The 12,631-nt window shown below is 47.1% G+C and overlaps 1 protein-coding gene across 9 annotated transcripts in view; it reads left to right on the top strand.

The window, feature by feature from the left end:
• The window catches only part of LOC140404459 (zinc finger protein 609-like), a 244,241-nt gene that overhangs the window by 19,655 nt on the left and 211,955 nt on the right, over positions 1-12,631 (top strand). For all 9 annotated transcript variants that reach the window (XM_072493031.1, XM_072493033.1, XM_072493028.1 and 6 more), the window contains exon 2: positions 5,209-6,113. In XM_072493031.1, coding sequence (XP_072349132.1) covers positions 5,334-6,113 — 780 coding nt within the window. In that variant the 5' untranslated portion in view covers positions 5,209-5,333. The remainder of the gene's footprint in view (positions 1-5,208; positions 6,114-12,631) is intronic.

Genomic DNA, 12,631 nt, shown 5'->3' with positions numbered 1-12,631 from the left:
TTCAATGCTTCTGAAAACCTACCTCTTTGGTGAAACCTTTGGTGAACTGTCCTATTATCTGTTTATGTGGCTTGCTATCAAATTTGGTGATAGCATTCCTTTGAAGTGCCTTGTGACATTTTACTAACTTAAAGGGCTGCTGTATAAACATAGATTGTTGTTAATGGGTCTTATTTTGTAAATTGCACTTGGGTCACTGTCTGTGAGGAGTCTGCACGTTCTCCCCGTGTTGTTGTGGGTTTCCTCCGGGTGCTCCGGTTTCCTCCCACAAGTCCCGAAAGATGTGCTTGTTAGGTGAATTGGACATTCTGAATTCTCCCATTGTGTACCCGAACAGGCGTCAGAGTGTGGGGACTAGGGGATTTTCACAGTAACTTCATTGCAGTGTTAATGTAAGCCTACTTGTGACAGTAATAAAGATTATTAGAAAGCTGATTAAAAATTGGGTCATATGATTGGTGACCGGATGATCCAAGTGACTCATTAGTTGCGCACACACACACACACATCCCCAAGTCCCACAAGATTGCAGAAGCAAATACTTGGAGCAAAATATTTTCTTCCTACGGAGATGTTTCTAACAGTGGGCGTCTGGAATGAAATGGCTGTGTTTTCAAATGTGCCACAAGACTGGGCAGCGCCCATGAGACAAGAAAGCAAAACTGCTGAGACCAGCAATTGTGGAGGATGGGCTCGTTATATTGTTCCTGTGGAGTGTGAGGTTCAAAGAGATGGACTCAACCTTGCCTGCAGAGTTGACCCATCTTCCCGCCCCTGAGCTTTGCGCAGCTGTAATCTGAATGCTAAAGACTTGAGGTTGTGCTGGACCACACGATATTCAGCCTTTCCCGACATCAGGGGACGGAACCATCAGTTTGTGACATTTTTAAAAATCAGAAGATTTTGGTTTCTGGAGCTTGGATGGCATCACGACATGAAACTTCACCCTCTGCACATACCAGATAGAATGGAAATGGTGTACACTGCGAGAACTCTTAATTCCTTTTTTTTGTAACCAGCTTCAAGACCAGTCCCGTACCTAACTTCCTGGGATTTTAACATAATTAGAAGCCTTTCATGGGGCAGTAAGCCATGAAGCGTCGCACAATTTACTTCATCTTCAGCATGCCAGAGGTTTATCATGTCTGATTTCCCCACCCATAACGAGGCCGTTTGTTTCTTGTTTCTGTCAGTCAAACGCTGACTACTTCAAATTATTTTTTGGCATAAGAAAGGCAATTTGAGTTATGACGTGCAGACCCTGTTTCTTCATTTGATAGCTTCTGTTTTGTTTTTGTACCTCTTACTGTTATTTGGTTTTATGGCCTGGTATCTGCCTGTGTCAAATGTTACCCTTTTTTGAGATGATTGCCATATCGGTTACTCCCTGTCTCTTGTAAAACTCCCTTGCTGTTTAACAGTCGGTGCTCCGCAAGTGTCCTTCCTGGTTTCCTTAAGCGTCCCAGGATATACACACAACAACTATCCTGTTCGGGATGTTATTAGCTTCACCTCTGCAACCCATGACAGGAGGCTGAGGGCCGGTTTAATTGAGGTGTATAAAATTATGAAGTATTGAGAGAGAGTAGATAGGGAAGAACTTAATTCACTTTGCAGATTTTCAACGGCATTCCCATCGCTGACTGTCCCGCTTGGTGGTCATCATTGACCAGAAACGGAACTGAAATAGCCATATAAATACTGTGGCTGCAAGAGCAGGTCAGAGGCTGGAAATTCTGTGGCTAATACCCCCCCCCCCCCCCCCCCAAGCCTGTCCACCAGGCCCAAGACTCTCCCCATGCTTGGATGAGTACTGCTCCAACAACACCTAGACGATTGGCACCACCCATGATAAAGCACCCCGCTTGCTCGCTATCCCTTCCCGAAACATTCAAGGGGCGGCACAGTGGTTAGCATTGCTGCCTCACAGCGCCAGGGACCCGGGTTCAATTCCAGCCTTGGGTGACTGTCTGTGTGGATGGAGCTTGCATGTTCTCCCCATGTCTGTGTGGGTTTCCTCCGGGTGCTCCGGCTTCCTCCCAGAGTCCAAAGATGTGCAGGTTAGGTGGATTGGCCATATTAAATTGCCTCTTGGTGTCCATACATGTGTAGGGTCGGTGGGGTTACACGGATAGGGTGGGGGCATGGGCCAAGATAGGGTGCTCTTTTAGAGGGTCAATACAGACTCGAGGAGCCGAATGGCCTCTTTCTGCACTGTGGGGGTTCTGTGGTTCATACCCATCACCACCACAAGTACGCAGTGACAGCAGTGTGTACCATCCACAAGAGCAGTGCAGCAACTTCGCAAGCTTCCTTTGGCAGCGCACTCACCCGCACCCTCTACACTGAAAAAACAAGGGAGATAGACACATCGGAACACTATCACGACCAAGTTCCCCTCCAAATCACGTACCATCCTGATGTGGAACCAAGTCACCGTTCCTTCATTATTGCTGGGCCCAAATCCTGGGGCTCCTTCCCCACCCGTCCCTCAACAGCACAGTGGGTGCACCTACACCAGTTGGACTGCAGTGCTTCAAGAAGATGACTCACCACTGCCACTTCAAGGGCAATTAGGGACGGGCAATAAATGCTGGCCTTGCCAGCAATACTCCCACTGACCAGTAAGAAAAGGTCAATAGCTCGGAGGCATGGATTTCACCCAGCGGATACTGGGTGCCTGCATGAAAGGGCAGTGGAGAAACACTTGGTGTCTTCAAACACAAGGTTATGGGCCAAGAGCTGGAAAGTGGGGTGAGGCTAGAATGCTTGTTTTTCTTTTGGCTGTGAACATCAATGATTCTACGCTGTAAAATCCCGTAGTATACGCGACAACCTGTCTATCAAGTTCATTAATATTCGTTACAACAATGATATCTAGAAAAAACTAATTGACGTTTTCAACAAATTCATCTTTTTTAAATTTGTTGTCTCTTGTCATAGAATCAGAGAATTTACAATGCAGAAGGAGGCCATTCGGCCCATCGAGTCTGCACCAGCCCTTGGAAGGAGCACCCTACTTAAGCCCACACCTCCACCCTATCCCTGTAACCCAGCAACCCCACCTAACCGTTGGACACTTAAGGGCACTTTAGAATGGCCAGTCCACCTAACCTGCACATCTTTGGACTGTGGGAGGAAACTGGAGCTCTCGGAGGAAACTCACGCAGACACTGGGAGAACGTGCAGACTCCGCACAGACAGTGACCCAAGCCGGGAATCGAACCTGGGACCCTGGAGCGTGAAGCAACTGTGCTAACCACCATGCACAGCTATGAAATTGTCAGCTCATGGTCCCTGATAACTGTGGTTAGAATAAAGATTAAAATAAGTTGATTACATAGAATGGATACAGAAAAAGGTGATTGCAAATTAAAGGTTAACTGGAGCAGACTTGAACATTGACAGTTCGACTGTACCAGCACCGTGTAACTTGGAGAAATTCCATTTCCCAGTCTGAAGGTTCTGGGCCCAAACCCAACCTTAATCGAAGCTGACGTTTGAGTGCCACTGTGGTTTGGATGAGACATTCACATTGTCTGTTTGATCAGCTGGAGGTTAAATATCCCACGGCACTGTTTAAAAAGAACAGGGAGTCCTCCTGATGTCCTGGCCAAATCTTTTGCTTCCCCAAAAACAAGTTTATTTGCAGTGTATACAATATGGCCGTTGCGTTTGTTTGCATAACATTAACTGTGCTTCAAAAGTAATCCGTTTGTATAAAGCACTTTGGGAACATCCTGATGATGTGATAAGGCCCCTTTTCTGTATCTAGAAAGGTTGTTAAAATGCCTTCTCCAAAAGCATAAAATGCTGGAAAATCTCAGCAGGTCTGACAGCATCTGTGGCGCGAGAACGGAGCTGATGTTTCGAGTCTGGGTAACTCTTCATCAGAGCTCTTGACGGAGAGTCATCCAGACTCGAAACGTTGCTCTGTTCTCTCGCCACAGATGCTGTCAGCCCTGCTGAGAGTTTCCAGCATTTTCTGTTGTTGTTTCAGATTCCCGCATCCGCAGTAATTTGCTTGAATCTTCTGTAAAGTTTTCAGTCGTTTCTCTGACTGAACTTGGAATGCCACCCTAGCCTGCTTGGAGTGAGCGAGTTGTCCATGCTATAGATTAAAGCCTCTTGTTAAAGCTTGAGAACATAGGAACAAGGAATGCCTTCCGACCTGTTCATGCTTGGCCTTTCCAGATATACTGCCTGCCCGCTGGGCTCTACCCCACCCTTTTAATGTGAGGGAAGGTGGTTTCGCTCCACCCCCTCCCAAGATAATTGAGAAAACGGCACGGGGGTGGCTGCTATAGGCAGATTGCAAAATGGTGCACAAGCACAGCACGTCGATCTGCATCGGGAAGAGAAAGCCGGGTTAATGTTTTGGGTGTTAATCTTTGTGAGAAGTTGAAGAGTTTCGCCCGGATAAAGAAAGGATTGGAGAGGACAAGTCAGTTCATGTCCAGGAGATCAAAAGGGGAGTGTACAACAACAGGTAAATAACAAGAGTTCAAATCGACTTGTGTCTTTCACTAAAGTCGTGGTGAATGGCTTTCAATAGCCTATGGATGCTTTTTAATGCTGGAATGAGGGGCAAAGAGCTGTGCACTATGATCTCCATTGAGGGCGAGGTGGGCAGGGAGTTGAAGATGAAGGCAAGCAAGGTGATCGTTAACTGGAAAGGATTTTAGATTTTCATCGAGTTAATGCCACCCCCCCGGTCTCCGCCATTGTTTCCCTGTGCGTTCTGAAGTGCTGGGGCACTGTTTCAGCTGTGGAAAATCCGAGCTGCTCGAAGGGCATGTTTTTTTTTTTGTGTGGCAGTTTTCTCTTGGCAAAGTCTTCAACCCTGATATCCGCCAACCTGTTTTATTGGTAAATGATTGCCGGACATTTGCAACCTTTGTGGAACAGGTGCTCTGGCTATATTGGAGTTAAAATATGCATCTGGTTTTGGAGTTAAATAAATTCTTTCCATTCTTCAGTCTGCCTCATGAAGTGTGCAGCCTGCCAACTTGTCTTGTTCGTAATTGTCTTGATATTTCTGTCTCTGGCCATTCCCTTGTTATTTTCCCATCACTGCCTGGTGCTGGTGGATTCTGAGTGGTTTTTCTGTGTCCATCAGTGCTTCGGCAGCTCAATGTCAGGTTATCTTTCTGTCCATTCACATCCCAGTTGCTCTGTGTCTAATGCACAATTTCTTACCTTTTCCAGGCGATGATGCACTCACATCGGAGGAGAAGTTCTGAGGACCCTGCGATAAAAACCTAACACTCCGGCACTCGTCCACGGCCACCGAGAAGAGAAAGGGGTCTTTTCACAAGGAAGGTGAATCTAAGATGTCCTTAAGCAGCAGCAGTTCAGCTGGGAAAGGTGTGGATTCGAATGCTGTTGATGCCTACGACAGTGGGGATGAGTGGGATATCGGAGTTGGGAATTTAATCATTGACTTGGATGCAGACTTGGAAAAGGACCAGCAGAAAATGGAAATGTCGGGGTCAAAAGATGGCAGCATCCCGGTGCCAAGCGCGGTGGCAGCTCTGCCAGAGAATATCAAGTTTGTCACGCCAGTTCAAGCACCTCAAGCCAAGGAGAGCAAATCGAAGGCGAAAAGGAGCAAGAATGCAAAGGACGGAGGTAAATCCGTGTCTGCTGCTTCCCTCTACACGGTGGGAGAATCAGGAAATGGGAAGAAGGAGATTCAGGGCCGGGCTGGCGATATGACGAATCCCAGCGGCCTGGCGTCTTCAAACAGCACGTCCAAAGGGTCGGAAAAGGGCCCAAAGACTGTCCGGAATGGAGCCGGATCGAAGAAGGAGAAGGAGGGTGGATCGAACAAAAGCAAAAAGGATAAAAGTGAGAGCAGCGGAGGTGGGCAGCCACCTCCCGGGAATGATCCGATCGCTGCACAACAGCTGGGGTTGGGGGCAGGGTCGAAGGGCGGTGCGTTTGAATGTGCTCCGGGCGCAAGCTGTCCCGATGGCAGCACAGGCCAAGTGCTGGATTTAGGAAACGCACCAGTGGATAGCAACACCATCTCCAACCTGCTGGGAATTAAAACCGAGTCCGAGGAAGTTGAGAGCGAGTGTCGCCCACTGAAGAAGATCAAAACCGAGAAGGTAAGAACAGTGGTGGTTTTGAATGCTTTACGATATCCCAATGTAGTAATGAGATTGGTGCTTGTTAATCTGATCTCGTAGGGAGCGGTCCAGTTGACAAATCTCCTGTCTTTCGTGCAGTGACAAATCAATTCCAAGACCCATTGTGCATATCGATCAGCCAATGACCTCCTGAGCAATCTATTGAAGAGTCAGCCAAACTTCAGGACCCCTTACAGCATGTTTGTAATGAATTATCAGCATTCGTTTATAGTTGCCGCTTTTTGCTGTGTAAACGCGCACTTATTTTTAAAATTCGGGAAAGTGACTGCGAGGAGCACCCTGTGGGGATGTTGCATGATGCGTGCGGGAGCTGACTTAATACTCAGTGCCAAGAGCTCTAACTGGGCAGTGGGTCCTCACCTTGCATGCCCTCTTCACCAGGCTGTCATTTACCTGACCATGTAACATCAGAGAAATAATTGAGAGAGGAGAAATGACCCGAGGTGTGTTCGAATTTACAACGCCGTGTGTTGTTTTATACAAGGGTGGTCCCAATGGTGCAAATTACTCTTTAAACATTTAAACTTCAGCTTGTCCAGAGGGATTGGCTCCCTGTGCCACAGTAATGGTTGACACTTAATCCCACCTGACCTCGCAAAATGAGGATGTGCACCTTGTTGACTCTGTGGAAATCACTATGGGGGGTGGTTAGAGTTTGGTTTCATTACTTTGCGCAACCTGGCGGAGCCTGGCATCTGCTGCTGTTCCATTGTTGCCGCCATGAAGCTTCTCAAGTGAGAGGGGCTGCAGGGTTGTGATCAGCTGGGAAGTGTTGGATTGTGAGTCTGTTTGATCAGACAGATTTACAGGTGACCCATTGCTGCCGGCTTCTCAATGCTCCAAATGATTCCCATTGCCTGGCCTGTGACTGCTGTGCCATTAGGACTGAACGGTAGAGTTTCCCCTCTCTGAATGCGGTGACCTGACCCAATAGCGACTCCCGAGTATGAGGTGTGAAATATTAATGTGGAACGTGCTGCTGTGTAGAGCTAAATTGGGAGCAAGCAAGCTGATTGCTTCTCTCTGATGGTGCTGATGGGGGTGTCATTGTGCTGCACGACATGCACTGCCTTGCCTCATGGCCTTGGTTTAAACAGAAAGCAAAACAGAACCAGCGCTGCAAAGCTGAAACTTAACACGCTTGGAGATATTCAGTGGACCAATCAGCTTCTGTGGAGAGAAGATGGAAAGGTGTTTCAGTTTTGGACCTTGCCGCAACCAGATTTGTGTTGTAATTCCAGGCCTGGGATATTGTGGCGTTGCTGGAGAAATGAGCATAATGTTGGTGTTAAGTTTTATTGTAAGAACACTGTGCTGATATTTTGAGTCTAATCGTTTCAGCCTCTAGCTGTTTACCTGTTTTGGGACCAATCCACATCTGGATTCGCAGACGATGTCAAGCACTTTGTCCAGAGCCAGAGTAGCAATATTTGGAGTCCTGGGTTCCTCCACTATCCCATGTGTTTGTGCACACACACACACCCACACACACACACACACACACACACACACACACCCCCCAGCCTAATCTAATGCGATAACTACAAGGGCAAGGGTCAGCCTGAGCTGACTCTTACCTCGGAGCCACTCGACAGTTGATCCAGCACAAAATCTAGGCCAGCACTCCAGTGTAATCACTGAGGGACTGCTGCAATGTTGGAGGTTCCAACTTTTGATTGAGAACCTTAAACCACGATCCCGTTTACTCTCTCGGGTGCACTGAAGAGCAGTGGGGATCTCCCCAATATCCTTTAAAAAAAAATTCCGAGTGCCCAATTATTTTTTTCGAATGGAAAAAAAAAAAGAAAATCGCTTATTGTCACAAGTAGGCTTCAAATGAGGTTACTGTGAAAAGCCCCCAGTCGCCACATTCCGGCGCCTGTTCGGGGAGGCTGTTACGGGAATTGAACCCTGCTGCTGGCCTGCCTTGGTCTGCTTTCAAAGCCAGCGATTTAGCCCTGTGCTAAACAGCCCCTAATTAAGGGACAATTTAGCGTGGCCAATCCACCTACCCTGCATATCTTTAGGTTGTGGGGTGAGACCCACGTAGATATGGGGAGAATGTGCAAACTCCACACGGACAGTGACCCAGGGCCGGGATCGAACCCGGGTCCTTGGCACCGTGAGGCAGCAGTACTAACCATTGCGCCACCGTGCTGCCCCTTCTCCCCAATATCCAAACCAACATTAAGCCATCAGCTGGCATCACAAAAGCAGTTGAATTGCTGCTTTATGGGACTGAGCCTCCATATTTACAGGTTCTTAAAAGACACAAGTGGATGGAATTAGATTTCAGTGTTTCTCTGGAAAAAATGTCCGAGACACGGTATGTTTCACTGACGTGTGGAAAATCAGCTCAAAATAAGATAAGTAATTTTCATTCCTTTGTCAGTGTTTGCCCCAACTAACAGCTCAGGTGTTTAAGAGATAACTGACTCTTGTGTACGACTGGTCATTGTTGCTTCCGAGCAGGGCTTACTGCTTGTTCCATGGGCCGTCGAAGAGAAAAGGGAGAGGCGCTTCTTCTTTCTGCTCGCTGTCTGGCAACCTCTATGGGGAGGAGGCAAGGAGAGGATTGGAGATCGAGCCCCCACCCAGCAGTGGGGAGGGGTGGTGGTGGGGGGGGGGATGATATGGGGCTGCTGGTGGGGAGTCCAGTATAATAGCGCATTCCCAAAGCTGGACCCGTGCTGAAAACCACCTTAAAGTTGCCTGTCCCACTTCGCGTAGATGGAATGTGCATTTGGAGAAGTGACAGGACTGGGATCATTGTGAGCAGCTGTAATTCGAAAGATTCTCTCCATTTGGATCGCATGCTGAGCACTCATCCCGTTTCTATGCGAGAAGTGTGCAGACTGTATTCAGTAACCACTGAACTGGGATGAGGGGAAAGAGCTGAAATGTCTGATCCGCTGCATCTTGTGATACTTCAGTGCAGACTGACACACAGGTTCTTGTTGAATGCGGCGATCTTGTTGTAGTCTGGTTCATCGAGTCCAACAATGCTGAAAGAGTCTATTCAGCCCCACCCCTCCGCATACTCCCCAAAATCATTAGAATATTTTGTGTTCATTTTCCCTCTGAATTTCCCTTGCTGCGGAGATTTTCAGTGGGTCTCGATCCTTTTGTCGTTTTGGGAGAAGCTTTGGCCTCAGATTGTGGGGACAGGCCCTGATTCACTTTCTGTATTTGCAGCGCAGCTTTTTGTAGTGTTTACGTGGGATGGCTGTAAATTTGAGATGTCACGACACCTCTACACACCATGTCGACGGGCAATAGGTCAGTTTGGCAATATGGCCTTCTGTAAAGGCATGAAACGAATGGTCTTATGTTTGCCTTCCGCGTCTCTCTTTCAATTCTCTCTTTAAAAAAAAATAAATTTAGTGAACCCAATTATTCTTTTCCAGTTAAGGGGCAATTTAGCGTGGCCATACCACCACCCTGCACATCTTTGGGTTGTGAGGGTGAGACCCACGCAGACACAGGGAGAATGTGCAAACTCCACACAGACAGTGACCCGGGGCCAGGATTGAACCCGGGTCCTCAGCGCCGTGAGGCATGCCGCCCACCGATTCTCTCTCCTTCCACTTGTCACAGTTCTGCACCAAGAAATGTCACTTTCTGCTATGAATTGAAATTAAAGCAAATGACTGCAGATGCTCGCATCTAAAACAAAAACAGAAAATGCTGGAAAATCTCAGCGGTTATATGTGCAGAGAGACCAAGCCAATGTTTTTAATCTGGATGACAACCTGAAATATTTGTTAATACCTGTAGAGTGTAATATACCCAGCACTGTCATTGACATGGTTAATTTTTTCACTTTCCTAGATCCAGGGGCCTGCACCCTGACCTTTATACACAAATCAGCTGAAAAATGAGTAGTTTGAAAAATCTAACTGCATTAGAACATAGAACATTACAGCGCAGTACAGGCCCTTCGGCCCTCGATGTTGCGCCGACCTGTGAAACCACTAAAGCCCATCTACACTATTCCCTTATCGTCCATATGTCTATCCAATGACCATTTGAATGCCCTTAGTGTTGGCGAGTCCACTACTGTTGCAGGCAGTGCATTCCACGCCCTTGCTACTCTCTGAGTAAAGAACCTACCTCTGACATCTGTCTTATATATATCTCCCCTCAATTTAAAGCTATGTCCCCTCGTGCTAGACATCACCATCCGAGGAAAAAGGCTCTCACTGTCCACCCTATCCAATCCTCTGATCATCTTGTAGGCCTCAATTAAGTCACCTCTTAACTTTCTTCTCTCTAATGAAAACAGCCTCAAGTCCCTCAGCCTTTCTCATAAGATCTTCCCTCCATACCAGGCAACATTCTGGTAAATCTCCTCTGCACCCTTTCCAATGCTTCCACATCCTTCCTATAATGCGGCGACCAGAATTGCACGCAATACTCCAAATGCAGCCGCACCAGAGTTTTGTACAGCTGCAACATGACCTTATGGCTCCGAAACTCAATCCCTCTACAAATAAAAGCTAACACAATGAGGGCCTTCTTAACAACCCTCTCAACCTGGGGGGCAACTTTCAGGGATCTATGTACATGGACATCGAGATCTCTGCTCATCCACAAGAATCTTACCATTAGACCAGTACTCTGTCTTCCTGTTATTCCTTCCAAAATGAATCACCTCACACTTTTCTGCATTAAACTCCATTTGCCACCTCTCAGCCCAGCGCTGCAGCTTATCTATGTCCCTCTGTATCTTGTAACATCCTTCCGCTCTGTCCACAACTCCACCGACTTTAGTGTCATCTGCAAATTTACTCACCCATCCTTCTACGCCCTCCTCCAGGTCATTTATAAAAATGACAAACAGCAGTGGCCCAAAACAGATCCTTGTGGTACACCACTAGTAACTTTACTCCGGTCTGAACATTTCCCATCAATCACCACCCTTTGTCTTCTTCCAGCTAGCCAATTTCTGATCCAAACTGCTAAATCACCCTGAATCCCATGCCTCCGTATTTTCTGCAGTAGCCTACCATGGGGAACCTTATCAAACGCTTTACTGAAATCCATATACATCACATCAACTGCTTTACCCTCATCCACCTGTTTGGTCACCTTCTCAAAGAACTCAATAAGGTTTGTGAAGCACGACCTACCCTTCACAAAACCGTGTTGACTATCTAATCAAATTATTCCTTTCCAGATGGTTATACATCCTATCTCTTATAAACCTTTCCAAGATTTTGCCCACAACAGAAGTAAGGCTCATTGGCCTATAGTTACCGGGGTTGTCTCTACTCCCCTTCTTGAACAAGGGGACAACGTTTGTTTTCCTCCAGTCTTCTGGCACTATTCCTGTAGACAAAGATGACTTAAAGATCAAAGCCAAAGGCTCAGCAATCGCCTCCCTAGCTTCCCAGAGAATCCTAGGATAAATCCCATCCGGCCCAGGGGTCTTCTCTATTTTCACACTTTCCAGAATTGCTAACACCTCCTCCTTATGAACCTCATGCCCTTCTAGTCTAGTAGCCTGAATCTCAGTATTCTCCTCGACAACATTGTCTTTTTCCTGTGTGAATACTGACGAAAACTATTCAGTTAGCACCTCTCCTCTCTCCTTGGACTCCAAGCACAACTTCCCACTACTGTCCGTGACTAGCACTACTCTTACCCTAGTCATTCGTTTATTCCTGACATATCTATAGAAAGCTTTAGGGTTATCCTTGATCCTACCTGCCAAAGACTTCTCATGTCCCCTCCTGGCTCTTCTTAGCTCTCTCATAGAACATAGAAAAATACAGCACAGAACAGGCCCTTCGGCCCACGATGTTGTGCCGAACCTTTGTCCTAGATTAATCATAGATTATCACAGAATTTACAGTGCAGAAGGAGGCCATTCGGCCCATTGAGTCTGCACCGGCTCTTGGAAAGAGCACCCTACCCAAGGTCAACACCTCCACCCTATCCCCATAACCCAGTAACCCCACCCAACACTAAGGGCAATTTTGGACACTAAGGGCAATTTATCATGGCCAATCCACCTAACCTGCACATCTTTGGACTGTGGGAGGAAACCGGAGCACCCGGAGGAAACCCACGCAGACACTGGGAGACCGTGCAGATTCCACACACACAGTCACCCGAGGCCGGAATTGAACCCGTGTACCTGCGCTGTGAGGCAGCAGTGCTAACCACTGCACCACCTTTGTTGCAGGATTCCTAGTTTCTAATCTCGTCTTGTAGCCACGGCATTTATTTATTTTAAAAAAAATGTTTTTATTCTCCATTTTCACATTTATTTTCCTTCAAAATTTACACCCCACCCACAAACAGTAAACGGTAACAAATACAAAATCAATCCCCTTAACGATACCAACGATCCCATCCTCCCACCACCCCAAACAACGGCCCACCTGTCAATATATGCATCCAATAAAACAAACCCTGCCACGGTGGCAACAAAAAAACAAAGGAAAAAAAGAAAAAGGACCGCCCATGGT

This window comes from Scyliorhinus torazame, chromosome 30 (genome assembly GCF_047496885.1).
Source record: "Scyliorhinus torazame isolate Kashiwa2021f chromosome 30, sScyTor2.1, whole genome shotgun sequence".
NCBI lineage: Eukaryota > Metazoa > Chordata > Chondrichthyes > Carcharhiniformes > Scyliorhinidae > Scyliorhinus > Scyliorhinus torazame.
This window is presented reverse-complemented; position numbering and strand designations above follow the sequence as displayed.